Source organism: Stenella coeruleoalba, assembly GCF_951394435.1.
Source record: "Stenella coeruleoalba genome assembly, chromosome: 18".
In the NCBI taxonomy this organism is placed as follows: domain Eukaryota; kingdom Metazoa; phylum Chordata; class Mammalia; order Artiodactyla; family Delphinidae; genus Stenella; species Stenella coeruleoalba.
In genome coordinates this window covers 11,477,405-11,496,792 of record NC_137164.1, presented here as the reverse complement: position 1 = coordinate 11,496,792, position 19,388 = coordinate 11,477,405, and the positions used below count along the sequence as shown (strand labels likewise).

The 19,388-nt window shown below is 40.2% G+C and overlaps 1 protein-coding gene across 8 annotated transcripts in view; it reads right to left on the bottom strand.

Moving 5' to 3' along the window:
* Positions 1-3,000: 3,000 nt before the first annotated feature.
* Positions 3,001-19,388, bottom strand: part of NBEA (neurobeachin) — a 630,595-nt gene continuing 614,207 nt past the window's right edge. For all 8 annotated transcript variants that reach the window (XM_079902587.1, XM_079902590.1, XM_079902583.1 and 5 more), the window contains 4 exons: positions 10,707-10,808; positions 8,023-8,219; positions 7,083-7,234; positions 3,001-5,215 (listed from right to left, as the gene is read on the bottom strand). In XM_079902587.1, the coding sequence (XP_079758713.1) occupies positions 5,125-5,215; positions 7,083-7,234; positions 8,023-8,219; positions 10,707-10,808 (542 nt within the window). In that variant the 3' untranslated portion in view covers positions 3,001-5,124. The remainder of the gene's footprint in view (positions 5,216-7,082; positions 7,235-8,022; positions 8,220-10,706; positions 10,809-19,388) is intronic.

Below are 19,388 nucleotides of genomic sequence, written 5' to 3'. Positions count from 1 at the left end.
TTGCATTTCTTATTTTGAAACACATTACACTGGAGGAGAAAGAGGCCGAGGGCCTGGAAAGTGCAGAGTTGGACCCACATCTCCCATAGAACTCTGGAATTTCTATCAGCGGACGTGCGACACGTGACAATACGGCAGAGCACACAGCAGTGTAGAAGGCTTTCACTACCCAGTACAAAGCTCAGTGACAAATAGCATCCTAGTATTTAGAAACTGATGGCTGATACATCTTTTAATGAAGGAAGACACTTTATGGGGACTTCCCTGGTGGTGCAGTGGTTGAGAAGCCGCCTGCCGATGCCGGGACCCGGGTTCGAGCCCTGGTCCGGGAAGATCCCACATGCCGCGGAGCAACTAAGCCCGTGCACCACATCTACTGATCCTGTGCTCTAGAGCCCGCGAGCCACAGCTGCTGAGCCCACGCACCACAACTACTGAAGCCTGTGCGCCTAGAGTCCGTGCTCCACAGCGGAGCGGCAGAGGGGCCCACTGCAGTGAGAGGCCCGCACACTGCGGCTAAGAGTGGCCTCCACTCGTGGCTACTAGAGAAGGCCCGCGTGCAGCAACGAAGACCCAACACAGCCAAAAATAAATGAATAAAATAAATTTTTATATAAAAAAGACACTTTGTGGAAAAAGTGCAATGCTGAAGGAGATAAATCAAAAAGCAAAAAAAAAAAAAAAAAGTGTAAAATACTATGAATGTCAGACTTGGGAGACAAGTGTTTAGGTAAAACCTCCTAAGTAAAATCAGTTATTTGAGCAGTATTGCCATGAATCTATGCACATTTTAAATGTATTCAACTATTTGTATTTTGCAATAAAGTCCTCTTAATTTTGTTACTCATTGTTCATGTTTCATGATGTCCTTTTTAATGTCCCTCTTATATTTTTAGTTATTTTATCTTTTACAGCAAAATTGCCTTATGGCCAATTAGTTATGTGGCAAAAATGTTTGGGGCAAAGATGCTTACAGCAAAGAAACCTACGGCAAAAATACCTAGAACTGGCTGTGACAGTAACTGGAGAATGGAGCTCTCTGGAAGGACCACAGTGCAGGGCGGTAGAGGCAACCTGCGGCTTTGGGTGTCAGGGCAGTGGGAAGAGGGAGGACCCCTGAATATTCCTGCCAAATTTGCCCAGGGGTCTGGGCTTCATCTATACATTTGTTAAAGCTACATTTACTGACAATCTACTCTGAATCCAACACTGCCCTAAGGATCCAAGATAAACGAGTTCACAGTCAAGAAGTTCACAGTCACAAGGCAGGAGAGGCTAGTAAGCTATGACAATACACTGGTCTGCAGTGACAGGGACATGCCAGGTATGAGGAAGTTAACCCAGGGGTCAGGAGGGAACACTTGAGCTGCGACTATGACAATAAGTAGAAGTGTGATGATGTTGCAATTTACTTTAAAATACCCAGTATAGGCAATGTGATAGTATGTAGTAATGTTCTCTGAATGCTAGGGGCCAGTTTCCCTGATCAGAAATTTACACTCCAGATCATTTAAATAGTAGAGTCTCAACATAAAGTCAAGGGCCAGAGCTCCAGCTTCCTTATCCCAAAGGAGACCAGAAGCTTTATTAGTTAGGATAGTGAATGTTAAGACTGACTTTTCAGTGGGGAAATTACTGACTCCTTAACTAGCATCACTGATGAAATTAAGGGTATTTCATAGATGTGAATTCAATCTACACTGGCTACAGTATTTTGGAGACTTTTCCTACTGCTCCATAGCCAGGGTATAAGAAACGACCGAGGTCTTTAGCCTGTACTCTTGGGGTGGTACCCAAGGCTTGATTCCTAAATGATTGGGTTGGAGGAGTCTGGTTGCCAATGGCATTACAAGACTAATGGGATCCTGCTTCCAGATGACCAGTGCATCTGCTTCCAGTGTATCTTCCATGTACAATGATTGTCAGATCACCGAAAAAGGCGCTGGACTTCCCAAGCTCACAGAAGACTTCTGTGAATGGTCTCACGCTTGCTTGCTTGCTTGCTAAAACGTGTTTGCTGAAGATGTGTTTCTACAATGTGGCAGAAATTGATCCTGAAAATTATTTTCATTATAACATAGTGAAGATGTGGGGTTTGGGGACTACCTTCACCTGCCAAAAAGCCTGCGAATGAGCAAATTGGTTTAGGTCAATTTGCAGCAAGGAGTGCCACCAGGTGGTGCAGATAAAGAGGCGTCCTCTGGGCAGGGAACACACTAAGAACCAAGGCACAGGGTAGATCTCAGCCACTGGTAGTACGTGGGTTTGCCTGAAGTGCAGGGTGTCAAAGGGCGGGGTAGATGAGACTGTTTCCCTCCTGGAGGATTTCTGTGCTCTCCTGAGTCTGGGCTTCATCCCTTACATTAATGTTGTCAACAATGTGCCCAGGGGTGACCCACATCAGAATCACCTGGGTGGGTGGGGCCCTAGATTCTGCTCATAGAAATAAGCTCCCCAGGTGATTTTTCACCCACCAGAGTTTAGGAAGACAAGGAAGCCATGGCAGGGTGCTGGGTAGTGGGATGACTGGGCTGGTGGTGTATTCAGACCCTCAGGCAGCAGTCTCATGGAGTATGGTGGGAGGGTTCTGATGTGAGGCCCAGATTCTGGTCAAGAGGTCTTGGTGACAGTCCAGGCAATGGTTCTGGAAGTGGGGCAGTCGGTTTAAAGAGGTCTTGAGGTAATGACCAGCCTGAGGAGTGATGGACGGGCTGTGAGAAGGGCTGGGTTGAGGGAGCCAGCCGGGCTGAGGATGACTGACAGACGTCTGGTTTGGGGCCAGGATGGAGAGTGACAGTAGCAAGGCTTTCTCAGGCTACTATATGGTTGTGTCGTTTTTGCCCCGAGAATGCAGATGGAAGCTTACCTGTGGTTCTGTTGCTCCCTGGGCCTGTCCGGAGCCCCCTCAGCGCGGCTCCTGTTACCTGCCTGCTCTGGTCAGCAGCTCCTCCACTCCCACCTGCGTCGTGCCTGGTCAACGATAAATTCTAGAAAGCGTAGTTCAAATGAAAATAGCACGATTTGCTAACTTTCATGTAATGGGCTGTTACACCCTTCACCTGCATTTAGTTTCTTTTAAATGAAACAAAAATAACCCCAAAAGTGGACTGTGCAGAAGAAATAACAAGAGCTGTTTCCCTCTGGTCACTGGTGCCCCAAATCCCTGCCAGATGGTCAAGCAGAGAAGCTCATGTTTCAGCAAATTACAGAACCTCATTAGGACTCTATTTCATGTTCTTAGATGCTCTAGGCCTTTATATGAGGTGACGTTGATTTCTTAAACTTGTATGACAACATAATGAATGCACATAAGTGAAGTGTCCAATGAAATGTGAAAAAATCGGTGAATTCTTTGCATATTTTATTTGTCTTTTTTTGATTTCCAACTCACACACATCTGGCATATTTTACATCTTTGCAATAAAACATGGTTACAATAGCTTAAGGAATTTATATATCCAAAATATTTCACCATGATCTCAAGATGAAATGAACTTGTCTTCCAGATGTTCATTATCCTCCCAATTCTAAGCTACAAACTCAAGATATTGCTTACAGCCTGGTGATGAATAAATTAATCATTACGCCGATTCCCCAGAATTTCAGAATCTCATAAATACAAACAACAATGAAGAAGGAATTCAGTGCTAAAACTTACTAGTACAAGGTGGATAACAAATAAGTAATCACATCAATAAATAATGATATGTTTCTGGTGCAAAGTGCCAATACAAAGAACCCATTATCTTGTTTTTATCTTTTTAAATAAATGACTGCAAGTGAGTGTAAATTCTGAGAAAATTACATTCCTGTAACATGCCTCATAGCCCTACCGACACAATATGTACATATCTATGACGATACAGTCACCAAATATACAAAGAAGAAACATGAATAAAGTGTATATACCCCTGGGTGTATAACTTGATCAGTACAATGTATGGAAAATCATTTGATAGCCATCATTGTATATCATAAAAGATGAAGTGCCTTAGGCTAAGAATGTGGCTTTAGGTGAAAATTTCACAAGAACCTAAAAGAATAACGCCAGTTATTGTTATAATAAAGTCTGACTTATTATTAAAGAAACTAAGCTATTCAAGAACCAAAGAGAGAGAGAGGGTGGGGGGGAAAAAAAAACAGCAAAAAAGTTAGCATCAGATTCTCCTCCCCTAATGTACACACGCTAAGCCAGCAGGATGATTCTGGAAGAGTTGTCCAGGAGTTGGGAAGTCATTACTATGGAACTAAATGGTCGGGACTCCTATTTATACAATAAAACCAGGACCTCATCCCTAAGCCCCCTTTCTGCTGTGTCTTCAAATTACGAAGGTTAGGGCTGAATTTTCTTTGTATCAAGTACCAAAATGGCAAATAATGGCTTAGTATTCAAATGCTTTATGAGCAAATTTCACTTAGAAGGGATGAATTTAGATTTAAAAGTGCAAAACTATGTATTTTGGTGAAAATGTCAAAAATTACTGATTGAGCCCAAATTCAGTCCTTTCATACAAGCTGTGTCCTTGCACAGATCGTACTATTTCCTAGTGTCAATGCACCTGTCCCATCAAGACTTCAGGATTAAAGAACATGCAAGTTGTAACTCCACAATAAAATTAAGAAATGTTTTGTTCTTTATACAAGGTTTTACTTTTACAAAAGTATCCCTTTAAATAAGATGCATCTGATGTACAAAGTATCAAACGTGTTTTTTTTTTTTTTTTTCTCAGCTTGAAAAGAGGCTGGAAATGGGATGCAGGTTAGGTTCAAAGCTTAAACTTTGTAACAACTGGACACAAGGTTCCTCAGAATTGTCAAAAGTCTCTTGTGACACGTCCTACTACCTTTTCTCAATAAACGACAAGATATGAAATAATTACCAAAACATCTCCTAATTCATATAATTTACATGATATAAGCTTGCTTGGTAGCAGCTGGTGTTCAGTAGTGAAAAAACACACAAAGTAAAATGGCTGCTGACTACAATGTACAGCTATTGCTGGGTGTGATGGAATGTACAAACGGAGGTCGATGTAGACGAGTTTTTTTCCACCAGAGATATTGCCTTTCCATGCAGCACTTGTGCTCTCAGCTTTAACTTGGCTTTTGGCTCTCCATTTGTCTTCAGTATCTGTTCTGATGCTCATAATGCCACCGATTAAAATCTATATTAAAAGCTACAATGCTACCAGAAGCCATGCCAGTGATCAGAGTCCTGGAAAAGCAGAGGCAGTAGTTAAGAGAGACACAAAATCACTGATGTGGTGCTACTTTACACTAAACAATAGCACGATCTCAAAGTTCACCAGGTTTTACTCTTGTGTGCCCTCAGGTAGGATTAAAATTTATTCTTGGTTCTCCTAGGAGAAGCTGAATCAATTCTGAAAACACCTGGACTGCCAGACCACATGTTGATTAACTTTAGATCAGACAACTCATCAGATAAATACTTTCTGAGTAGGCGTCCTCACTGTATGTTTATCTCTCAATTTGTAACTTATGTGCATATGCTACTGCTCCAACATATCAAGGACGTCATAAAACAACAATAATAATTGAAATTGAGGATGAGATTGAAAAAGAAACAGAAACAGTATCTTTCCTTGCTCCTCCTGGGAGACCACTAAGACAACTACAGCCTTGCCTATGCTCTCTCATCTACTCTCTCCCCCATACTGAGTGAAGGATAAAGATCTTACAAAACCTTTCCTGCCCTCTGCACCCCTTGAGAAGAGCTAATCACTTCCTTCTTCTGTTCCTCTGCTCCTGCTTCCCTCATAAACATTTATTATGATTATTTGAGCTCTTTGGGGTCAGTGATCTTGTTTTGTATCCTCAGGACTGTGCACAGTGTTTAATCTATGATGGTGGCAGCAAATGTTTGCAACATGAATACATGAATGAATAAGAATATCTGGGAGAATATTTAAACTACTTAAGAACACAAATCATTTCAAATACTTTAGAAACACCCATGTATATAAAATAATTACATGGTAAACCATTCCCATTTATGAATACGGACTACAGCATTTTGGAACACTTTTGGAACACTCTAATAATAATCTGCTTAAATTTTCTTTAAAACAGGTTGGGCTGCAGATCAAATACCCCTTCCCCAAACTAACTTAAATTCCATTGCTTTTCTTGATGACTTCAGTACCGTTTTACTATAGTGTGAAGATGCTTTGTTAAATTTACCATATAAGCCTTAACATTCATACTGTAAACCAATACTCTTATAAAGAATATACACATAGTTGAAATAAGTCGGTTAATAAGCTTTTCTTATTTCTGTTAAATATATAGCAAAAAATGAGAAATTACCATATTAAGATTATAGTTTTAATTTATTTTTTAAATTTAGAAATTTAGACTTTATATTCCAATTATTCTTTTCACTTTATAATAAACCCAAAGGCAAACTTTAGGAAATAACAAAATCTTGTTGCAAATTGAGGAACAGGAGAAAATCATATTACTTTGTTAACATTCCTGTCAATTCTTTCCAAGAAAAGATTATAGTGTCTTAGGGAAATACATAAAATACCACAAAATAACACAAATGGCAGATATGTGAATAAGAAAATGAGGGGGGCGGTGCTGGAGATTGTTTCAAGTAACGAGTGCCTCGTATTTTTAAAACAGAGGCCAGCTGTAGTCTGTACGTTGCATTTGGCTGCATTTAGCTAGATGTATGCCTCAAGCCGAGACTCTGCTAAAAAATATGTGTTTCTTTCACATAATGTAAGCCAGGCAGGCCTGTCTGAGACCAGGTACGGATGTGAGAACAGAGAAGCTGGTGGGGATAATTCTACATTTTGGGCAGTGTCTAGATGCGCCTGTTTTTCTTCAGACCCATTTCTTTCTTTCCCCCCCCTTATTCTCTTCCTCTGTTTCCTTCTTACCAGAATCCTTTGTTACAGTACTTACTCCTCTCCTCAATTTACCCTTCTCTGCACTAGTCTTTCTTCCATCTGCATGCTGGAATCTTCTTCACAGCAGGTTTCACCCTTGGTAAAATGTTAAGAACTTTCAATGACAGTTCTTGAGCGATTACATTTCTCCCCAACATGGCTCACCTCTGGTCATGGGATAAGTCCATTGCTCTAATGCCAGCATCACATCCGGGGTAAATGTACAGCTGCTTGAAGTCACAGGCCTGCCAAACCTCCACCACGCCATTGTCCCCTCCGGTCACCAGGTTCTGGCCATCGCTACTCAGGAGAATGGCCTTTGGACAAGGGAGAAAAGCAACCATTTCTCTCAGTGTTTCCCAAAAGATCAGTGGGCACTACTGGAAGGCACTTAATACAAGTCCCTTGTCATTATTTTCTACTTTTAGCCACTTGTCCAAGTTTTCTAAAGTCCAATCCATAGACTTTCCAATGTGGAATTCATCAAAGTTCTTACATAAACAAAGCATCTGATTAAAACCAATTTAGGTTACAAAATAACAGAAGTCCCAAAGAGAATATTATCAGTCTAATCCAGAAAGAACTTGAGAATTAAGTAACATGATGTTTTGTTAAGTTCTGAATACTAGCTATATCAAGACTTTTAGAACAAATGGCAGAAGCATATTTAAAAGCTGTTTTTAATAATGATAAACCAGCAATTATAATTCATTTGTGAGTGATGGGCAATTTGGTATGTAATTTTTGGTCTAGGGTTCAGAAGATAAGATTCTTTGACAATAAACTCATTTTTAACGTCAGGGGAGTGCAACGCAGGAACAATTGTTTGTAAGAGGAGATTAGGAAAAAATCTCCTTAAGGGTCTAACCTCTAATCAAACTACAGCCATCACCTCCAAAGTCTAATTCACTGAGTTAGCTACTTGGGATTAACTGAGCTTTGGGTTTGTTCAAAGCATCAATCAACATGAATTCATATGCTTTTACAAACCAACACACATTTACCTGGATACCAGAGAAATTCTATTATGAGTCATTTAATGTAAAATAGTCAATCTTTAACCTCTTGGTTAGGTCCCCAGTTAGCACGGAACATGCAGATTTACCCGTGTTGAATCATTGATCTCCATTTGAGCCAAAAGTTTCCCATTGATGCTGAAATTGCTGAATCGCCCTCGTTCATAGTAGATGATACAGTGGCCTTCACTGGAGACAGAGATCAAGCGTGGGAACAAGCAGTTTTCTGGTCCTTCGAGGGCTCTTAGCAAATCTCCAGTGATTGTGTGGACGAGGCAAGGGCCCTCTGCGGAGCGGGGAACAGAAAGGCCAGAGTCATTGGTGACGACCAGTCACGTATTAGCTCCCACACACCTGCAAACCGTACCTGAATAATACACTCAGATTTGTTGAAAGAAGGTAGAAAAGAAAAGAACTATGGTGGCAAGAGCAAAGCACTGATGTTAGATTTCAACAGAACAAGTACAGAGAACTGTTACATAACACACACGTGTCTTCCAAACTTTTTATCTAGGTCAGTAGTTGCTCTTTTCCTTCATGAGATAATATTCATTAAAAAAGGATACAGTTCATACATTACATGAGAATAAAAGACTGTATGTCAAAGTTTTCTCTTAATATGTGCTTAGAACTTTTTCTTTAGAAAGTTCAGGAGAATTATCAAAACAATCACTAATTTTCTTTAGTATCATCAAAATTTTAATTGTACCACATAAATACAATACTATCAAATAATAAGTTTTACCATTCTATAGTCTATACATAAAATGTAAAAGGCAAAATTAAGAAAAGGAATCCAGTAATCCAGACTGTAGGAACACTTTTTTCTTTTTTAAATAAATGAAGAGTGAGGTGAGAATGTAAAAGTAGTATGGGGAGTGACTTATTTTTTCTCAGGTAGAAATTTTAAGATAAAACATTCAGTAGTCAAGTTCAGACAAATAATTGGTTAATGTAGTTTGGTATTACCTGTCCCCCAGAACCCCCAGAAAAACTGCATAAAACCATGCACGAATTACATTCTTATGTTTCAAACAATTGACTTCAGTAGATACAAATTTTACAAGTGACATTATAAGGCTATACCTAAATGTTTTCCTGATTACTAAAGTAATAGACGTGCATTCCAGAAAATACAAAGAGTTAGAGAAAAAAAATAGCAATCACTTCTAGTACCAACCATCAGCTACAGAAAATTAATGTTTCTCCCTATGCATATTGTGTCTCTTGCTTTCCTTCCCTTTCCTTTTTTTCTTTTTTTTTTGCTTTACAGAACAGAATGATATTACATGTTATTTCTAAGACAGACATTAAAAGACATTTAGTGAAAATATCCTATGTGTCCCTCCCGGGGTTATTTATTCTTAAATACGAAAACGCAGTGTCCCTGCCTTCAGACATTATACCCATTATCTCTAAAGCGGCCAGAATAAGCTACTATAAGCCAAACCTGATCACCTCATCGCCTTGCTGACGCCAATGGCTCCCCACTACACTCAAAACAAAATACTTGTGCCGCGGGGGCCCCTCACCTCTTCAGCCTTTGTCTCCTTACGTCCGCGGTGTCCTCACCACACTCGGCCCCTTTGGTTTTCTTTCAGTTTCTCCTAAGCATTAGGCTCCTTACTGCCCCGGAGCCTCCCGTGGAGAATTGGTATCTCAGCCAGAATTAGAATCCAAGTTTCCTGACTTTTCCCGAAACAGTACTTTTTCCACAAAAAGTCAAAAGAACTAAGTCATCGTATTTCCTTTCCCATCTACCACTACACAGTCCCCAGCCTTGAGAAGAAAATGACTTGTGGAGGGGGTTGGATCCAAGGCTGTGTCTGATGAGCAGCCTGAGCCCCCCATGGACACCACCATCACGGATATCTTCCCCTTGTCTTTCATTTCTTTTATTTCTTTTTTTTTTTACTATATTTTTATTTTTGGCTGCGTTGGGTCTTCGTTGCTGCACGTGGGCTTTCTCTAGTTGCGGCAAGCAGGGGCTACTCTTTGTTGCCATGTGAGGGCTTCTCATTGCGGTGGCTTCTCTTGTTGTGGAGCATGGGCTCTAGGCGTGCGTGCTTCATTAGTTGTGGCACATGGGCTCAGTAGTTGGGATTTGTGGGCGCTAGAGTGCAGGCTCAGTAGTTGTGACACACGGGCTTAGCTGCTCCGTGGCATGTGGGATCTTCCTGGACTAGGGATCGCACCCATGTCCCCTGCATTGGCAGGTGGATTCTTAACCACGGAACCACCAGGGAAGTCCCCTCCCTTTGCCTTTTTTTTTTCTTTTTTTTTTTTGCGGTACGCGGGCCTCTCACTGTTGTGGCCTCTCCCGTTGCGGAGCACAGGCTCCGGACGCACAGGCTCAGCGGCCATGGCTCACGGGCCCAGCCACTCCGCGGCATGTGGGATCCTCCCGGACCGGGGCACGAACCCGTGTCCCCTGCTTCGGCAGGTGGATTCTTAACCGTGGTGCCACCAGGGAAGTCCCCTCCCCTTGTCTTTTAAATGTTATCTGTAATGACTGCATATATGGGTGTGCTGCAGTTTAATTTATCAGTGTTCTGGCTAGAATGCTGGTGAACACAAAGTACTACATAATATTTTATATCTATTTTATATTAGTACTAGTAAGTATTAATAATAAAACTAAGCAGCTACAAAAAACCTAGGGATTACATTTGTCTATGGAGAGCCTCCTAAAGGAAATAAATCATAAATCATGGTTAACTTGTGAAAATCGTATAGTGTTTAAAGACCGAAAATGAAAGAAATGTCTTCTGACCTTTAGCACCACTGATAACAAGTCCAAGTTCGGCACAGACAGAAACACAGACAACTTCATGGTCATGGCCCGTGAGGACAGCTCTTGGTGCAGGATAGTCACCTGTAAAGGAACAGCAGCGGTGAGTCACTACAGACCAATGGCGGGAATGAAGAGCTATGCCATTAAATTGAACGTTAAAAATAGCAATCATTGTTTAGTAAGGGCATTTATTAGCTGTGTGACCATGAGCCAGTTACTTAACCTCTCTGACCCCCTTTCTCATATCTTAGAGAATATTGTGCCTTTTTAAAGAGCTCCGTGTTTTTCTCTTCTGTTCATTCTGCTTCACCTGGTCGTTGAGTCTGTGATCTTGCCCTTATGGTGCCTGAGACCCCGCATGCTGGCCTGTTTTCCTCTGTGCGCTCATGTTCTGGACGGGGTTGAACCACCGCTTCCTCATCATGTCTCTCAGAAAAACATCCTATGCTTTGGTCTCGGCGATGCTGCTCTTTCTGAGAGCTGCCCCCCGGGTTGCAATCCCCCAGCCCCCACTGTAGAGGGGGCAGTGGGGGAAGTGAATGTCAAAGGGATGGCACTTGTGTCCACCTCCTGGGCAGCCCCTCCCTTGACTCTGATGTGATGCCACGGCCCTGAGTAGCTGCACTGGTGCTCCGATTCCCTGCCCCACAGTGGCAGGAGGGAAGGCATCAATAGATCGTGGAAAATTCTGGGAAGACGGTGCATAACTAAAACGCCCTACCCAGCAAGGCACCCAACACTCTTCCCCTCTGCCAATATCTCCTCCTTCAGACCCACCGGTCTTCTGTCTCTCCAGGAACTGCTCACAGTTTTCTGTGACTTTCCTCAGATCCATCATGTGAGCCCCCACTTTGCTTCTGAGGCATTTCTTACTTAGATGGAGTATGGGAGGGAGAGCTGAAAGCCCACGTTAGTTGTGATTTTATTCTAAATTTATGTATCTTGCTATAATGTGTTTGAGTATTGGCAGAGTATCCTCTTAGATTTGTCAGCAGTCCTAGATTTGTCCGAAACATATTTATATGATTTATAAACTTATGCTTCACAGATGCCTTGAGTTCCCTGACAAAATGAAGATTAATTATTGATAAGATTTTATGTGTAATATCATCTTTAATTTTTCTAAGTGATTATTTTATCTTGGAGAGACTGATGAATTAAAAATCCTGCAATTATATGTTTAATACAATTTATATAGTTTTCTAAACCTTTCCCTTAGATGCTACAGAAAAAGTAAAAAGCAATCTAGTTCTACTGCAGGGAATTTAAAAAATGTATAAAAATATTAAAAATTTTCCTTATGTATGTAGTATATTTTAAATTAGAAAATAAAGTTTTTCAAAGGTTTACCTCTGATTTAGAAAGCTTAAAATGTTCTATTTTTCATTACAATTTCCCCAGATCATTTGAATAAACTGTGAAACTTAACTATTAGGGGATTTTGTAGGGCCTCTGAAAGCACTGTTTCCCTCTTTCAACTATAGAAAAGTAAATAAAATGTTATTCAGGGGTTTTGAGCTGGAGAACCTGCAGCAGGGGGAAAGCGTATTTCCTATATTTCATTTCATTGTCAGGGACAGATGTCACACACCCCAACAATCATTCAAAATCCTAGGAATATTCTGTCACTGTCACATCACAATTGATGGATGTAGCTACGGGTTAAAGGGCCCTGCGCAGAGGGAGGTGCAGGTGAGACCTCTCCTCTAAGGACCATAGCACCACTGCCCTCCTTCCCTAGTCATTTCCTCAGGAGAAGAGCTTTCTGGGTGATGGAATTACTATGAATGATGAACAAACACGTCCAATTTTGAGATTCCTTATAGGCAAGCATTTGGAAACTCCAAATATAAAAGTCTTATAGTAAACAGATTCCACCTCATTTTTATCACAAGATATTTCAATATTCTCAAAATGGATGATGAAAAAAGTGCAAAGGTGTTAGATGCTGCTATCCACAGAGAACTGACAAGGAGAGCATTGTCAGTGTGATAGTCTGTGGCTTTCAGAGAAAAGATCAAAGTAAAGATTGCTTATGGTTCTTATTATTTTCAACCTCATTTATGGGACTACTAATATGCAGGGGAAGCTTTGGTCCTTCTGAATTGGAGCTAAACAAAAACAGCAGAGTTTTTCTGTGAACCTCAGTGCAGTTCTGGGGGAGTCGGAAAATGAACCTCTTGATGATGTATGACATTCAGGTTTTATCTGCGACCTTTGCTGAGTCACTGAAGAATCACTGTAGAAGGTATTTTCATTCACATTTATACTATATAAAAATGATGGATTTTTGACTTGAAATCCCAGAACAAAAGATTTCAAAGGGTGCAGCAGTTTCATCACTACTCTGATTTCAAGATTTATTTTGAAAAAATTATGTTAGACATTTGCTGGGGTAGCTCAGAAAAACTTAGTTTGTGAGGAATTCCTGTTGAGGTACTGTGTCTTCAGCCACCTGAGGGCTGCTGCAGAGGTTTCTGGCCCAAGCGCCAGAAACACCTGGGCCTGCATTTTCCACAGGTCACAAGGTAATCCACATAAAAACATTCCGTGGGTTGGAAAACGCCCCATGATGTGGTTTCATTTTATTACACAATCACAGAGTACTTGATGAAAAATAGAAGATCGATACAAACCTATTTATTCACTGACTCTAAGTTGTTCTTTTTCTTCTTCAGAGAGGACGCTGACCACATTTTCCCCTGAGCCCTGCTGTTTCAGGGCAGATCTCTTCCCTTGAGGTCCTGAACCTGGATCTAGGCCACAGTACCTTACTGTCCTACCATCTCCTTCCCCAATCAATAGTATAATGCACCTGCCTTTCCCAAGGAGGTACAGGTTTCTGCATGATGCCCAGAGAGCCCGCTGGTATAGATCCGAGGCTCCCTGATCACGAGAACATATTAGTCACTCCTGTTTTTTATATTGCTTCTGACCCAGGACAAAGACCCCTGCAGCCTTGGTTCCGTAAAGGGGAAGGAAAAGCAGAAACTGAGTGGCAAGCAGCACCCTTCTTAGTCAGGAACCCTATAGTGTCTCCTAACGTTGGGCTGAGGGAGTGGGAGGGCTGAGAGGTCTCCTGCAGAATGGGCCCCGTGTTAGGGATGCTACATTATAGACGTTATCTTTTGGCCCTCAGAAAGCTCTACGAGGTAAGAATTGTTACACATGTAACTATGCTTCCTCTCAAAGTTAATGAGAAGAGGTTTAACATTTACTAAACCCTAGTTAAGATTCCTTGCTCTGAGAAGTGAGACAAACTCATCATATATATATATATATATATATATATATATATACATACACACACATATATATATAATATTATATACATAAAATATCTTCAGGCTATTCTTTGTTCACGCTTTCTTCATCCCCTATAACACCACTGGTCAGTGGTGGCTGTGGAGCTGGGCACCAGGATGGTTGTTTTAAAAGAAGGCTGGATGCAGACAAAGCGAGGGATGTGATTTGGCAGATGTTTAGTGACAGGTTGGGGCTGGCGGGAGGGTCAGTGTCCAGAGTTGAAGAGAACACAATGGGAGCCCAGGGAAGGGATGTGTGCACAGCTGGAGTCTCCTTTTCAATGGGCTTCTTGTTTCATAGTTTGTATAATTCTCAAACGTGAGCTGAAGACTTGTTTTTCAAAAGTGAAATAGAAAAAGCATGAAAACAATGTCATACATATTACTCAATGCATATTTGTAGATTTGATTTGAAAAGATGAACAGTAAATTCTCTTGCAAAGTTTCCTGTGGTTATGATATGATTTTAAAAATGTCAACAAACTCTCTATCAGGCATGTTATATCTGGTATAAACATTAAAACCACACACTTTACAAGCCGACTGGATTTGGAGCCGATGTCCCAATGTATTATAAGTGTCTGCTGAAGAGACAATGTTGACTTGCCCCTCTTGTGACTATCTCGTTGGAAGCTACAGCACGTAATGAGAAATGTCAAGTCCCAAGATCAATGAAATTTGGGGCTCTGGGGATTCAACAGGAACAGCATTGATCCTTTTAAAGAACACCAGTCAGAGACGGGCTGTAATATATTGCGAAGAAGGGCTCAGGAGGATAAAGAGCCAAGTCCAAGATACCTACCTGACAACAAATTCAATCAGCTTTTAGCACAGATTGCCTGCTCTGCTCTCCTTCTTTTCATGCGATAGCCTGCTTCCAATTAAAGTGCGCAAATTAATTTTTATCACTTCCAAATTAGTTTCAGAATTTGTGTAAAAGTCTGTTTCAGATGAAAGCATCTGTCCCTCACATCTCTGTAATTCTGTTATCTAGTCAGGGACCTAGTTTACATCTACAAGAAAACTGTCTACGTTCACAGTCACAAGTTTGAAAGAGTAACAATGAATATTAGCATTAAATATATTAATAAAACTACTATAATTCAGTTGGAACCTCTGCCAGGTAGCCTCTGCTTGTTTCTTTTATGGTCTAAAAGTCTATAATAATCTGCTTACACATTTTCATTGTCTTTGCGGCAAATCCATTAAAACTATAAAGATAATTAGAAAAAGATTTATTTATGAGATGTCCAAGTTAGTCACAGCAATATATGTGACACACAATGAAACCATTAACTCTTTCAAACCTACCTAAAAAAATTCACAAACGTTACTTATTTCTTCTCTGTGGCACTAACAGAGCCAGCCATTAAAAAATAAGGATGACAATGCAAAAGAAACATACATATATTAAAGCACCTGAGTTTACCCTGAGGAAGTTTTAGTGATGTGCACATAGGGTGAGTAAATGAATCCTATTACGTTATGGTGTTGTGCTGGATAAATTTGATTCAGCCTCTGACACACAGAGCAAATTCAATGTCCAAGACCAAGTCCTGAATTCTAACAGCTACTGGGATATTACGTTTCATGCTAGGACTTCCCCCTTCAAGTCGAGGTTAATATATACAGCCCTCGAAACCTAAGGGCGTTGTGTCACACATTTTAATATGAATTTAGACATAACTAGCTTTTCGGTCTTGTGTAGCAATGCATTATGAGACAGAAAGAACATATAGCCCGATTCTCTGACCTGTGAATTGGTAGCTAGAATAAAATAAAACAGGAAAAAAAAACCCAAAACCCTTTCCCTTCATTTTGTGAGTTTTCTGACCGCAAGGACTACATCTGTGTCAACACCCATGGCCGATCCCTGATGTGGCAGTCAATTCAGTGTGTGCTCTGACTGCCTTTGCAAAAGCTGAACTGACCAAAATATATGGTCTCTCTAGGCATGCCTACATGAGCTGCTAGGTTGGTTGGTTTCACAGACTGAGTCACAAATCAGTCAAGTTAATCAAATACTAAATATGACTAATTATTATTTTTTACTGTGTTTTACTATTATGATTTTTACTATCCGTATGGCAAAAAGCTGAAACCAGTTTTTACATAATCATCAATTTGTGCCCAAGATGTAATGTTAAGCATTTTGTAGATACAAATACTTATGACACTAAATATTATCTGATAGCAATTCAAGACTCATGTAATACTCAGTATATTCAGTACTTCCAAGCAGGACAGGCAGTTTTGTGGTCATAATATAGGCTTTTTTTTTTTTTTTTTTTTTTTTTTGCGGTACGCGGGCCTCTCCCGTTGCGGAGCACAGGCTCTGGACGTGCGGGCCCAGCGGCCATGGCTCACGGTCCTAGCCGCTCCACGGCATGTGGGATCTTCCCGGAACGGGGCACGAACCCGTGTCCCCTGCATCGGCAGACAGACTCTCAACCACTGCGCCACCAGGGAAGCTCATAATATAGGCTTTTGTAAACCCCAGAAAGTCAGAATTTGACTACCCAGCACTCCCACCTGCTAAGGTAGTACCAGCACACAGCAGGCATTTAATACATGCTTGCTGCTTGACTAATACTTGAGCTACTCATCCTGTTTAATCTAAAAGAGCATATTTCTCCCTTTATGTTAAGGATAATGGATCAAATGGAACCACATTACATATGCCCACATTAAATGCCTAGGAAAGTCTTGGCAGGGTGGGTTTTATGGAAGTCCTTAAGGTTCATAATGATGACAACAGTTTTTAATCAAAAAATAAATCCCCCTAAATGGAGGCAATACTGTATGGATAATATTATGCAATAATGTCTTAGGGATAATCTTGTCTTTATTTAAAACTTAAAATTCTACATTTTAACAAATCCAGTATTCACAGTTTTGTTCTTAAGGATTAACATAAACATTTCTATTTACATAGATCCTGTTGAAAGGAACTTTAAACACTCTAAATATTATTACATTTACCTTTCCTTGCTAAGTGATGGAACAAAGACACAATCAACTGTTAACCATCATTTGGTTGAAAAGATCATTAGAAAATAAAGTAGTTAACAGATAATTACTATAATTTAACATTTTTCTTTAAAATTCCTTTTTTTTTTTTTTTTTTTTTTTTGCGGTACGTGGGCCTCTCACTGCTGTGGCCTCTCCCGTTGCGGAGCACAGGCTCCGGACGCGCAGGCTCAGCGGCCATGGCTCACGGGCTCAGCCGCTCCGCGGCATGTGGGATCTTCCTGGACTGGGGCATGAACCCGTGTCCCCTGCATCGGCAGGCGGACTCTCAACCACTGCGCCACCAGGGAAGCCCTAAAATTCCTTTTTTTTAAACATCTTTATTGGAATATAATTGCTTTACAGTGGTGAGTTAGTTTCTGCTGTACAACAAAGTGAGTCAGCTATATGCATACCTCATAGCAGGACATTGTAATATCTTCTCTGCTACCAAATGGTAGTTTTTAAGAAATGAATTCTCTTTTTGGAAATATCATTTTCATCATTTTTGAGCTTCACTTTGAAGATGTTAATTAATTGGATTTAAAACCCTATTCTGCTTCTTTAAATTTTTTTTCTGTCTAATAACTTCTAATTTGTGTCAATAATGGATGGAAGATACCACACAGCCCTGCTGCTCAGTTCAACTTTTCTTCTTATGAACACTACACTCATCTAAAAGGAAAAAAGGAAACTGGGAAGTACATAAAAATACAATTAGATAAAATACATGTGATAATGTACCATGCTTAAAAATAATAAAATATATAATAATAAAGTAGATCAAACATTTTTTACATACACACACACACACATATCCTGCTAAAAATGAAGTTTCCTTTTTTAAGGATACAGTTTTAAAAAAGAGAGTAAATAAGGAGGTTAACTTACTAGTATTTAGAGTATGATATTCGGTTTAATGTACAATTGGTAGCTAATTAGTTGAGCTGGTTGGAAATCAAGCAACACTGAACTGAATATGTGTTTTCCTCAAACCAGTATCACAACTTAGTTCACAACTTAGAGCAGAGGCACTTTCTCTTATTCAGTATCTACACTAAGAGACACTATTTCATAATACACTTTTAGTTTCTTCATTTACTGTTCTTCACCTCTAGCTATGGGAAACAAGAATAAGTCACCTGGTCATCTAGTTCATTCTCCTACCACCTTTATATATATATATATGTATATACATATACATATATGTGTGTGTGTGTGTGTGTATGTATGTATACACACACACACACACACACACACACACATATATATATATATATATATATATATATATGAAGCTTTCCATGCCCAGCTCTCTCACAGGCTGGAAGGGGGCCAGCCATGTAGTTACAACACAGCCTCCTGTACACGTCTTTTCTTCTCTACTTTTACAGTATTTCAGTGGCAGGTGCACAGCATTCCTGGAAAATTCCTATCTCTGTTTCATCACAAATATTCCCAAACTCATGTTTCAGTTTATTTTAAAGTACTGTTAAAGCTGTGCCCAATGTACAAATCATAATTAGAATAATCCTGGTTTAGGTACTTGCCATTATCAACACCTTACAGAAACCATTCTCTATTTTACAGGAAACATGTGTATGTAAAATATTGAAAGCTTGGTAATTAAAGACAGTAATTATTTCTAGGAAATGCCTTATCCAGTTCTTCAGTCATTCAACGATATTTATTGAAAACCTATTATTTGTGCAACTATGCCAGGAACCAGAGACTTAAGGTGCAGAGAGAGGGACTTATGGTCCACTTCAGTGTTTCCTCAGAATAGCAGCTCCAAGGAATAGTAACTGCTCTTCCACGAACACAATGTTCCATGGAAAACATGTTTGAGAAACTGTGGGTTATCAACAGCTTTATTTGTGTAAGGCTTTCAGAGCTCACATAGAAAGTAAGAGTATATGTGGTGTTTTCTAAAATTGTTTTACTCTGGAGTCCCCCCATTTTTCTCCTACAGGATATTTTCGGGAGCACTTTTGAATAAAAAACACTCAGGAATCATACCAAGCAAAGAAAGCATCTTATTCAGTTTTGCCTCACCAGGGTCTAATCTGAAGGGGGTATTTCAGTCATTGTCAAATAAATAAACAGATATTTACTACACCCCATGGTAGAAAGCAGTAAGTGTCCTCTTGAGGCACAAATAAAACATATGGAAATTCAGAAAAGGAGAGACTACACTTAGCTGAGAGAAATCATACGAAGTTGAATGGACCTGATGACACGGAAGGAAATTTTGGAAGGATGGGGACATTTGGAGACTGGGGAAGGGCTGCTGAGCACAGGGTCAATGTGAGGGGATCTGGGAGTTTCCTCAGGCTGAAGGTTATAG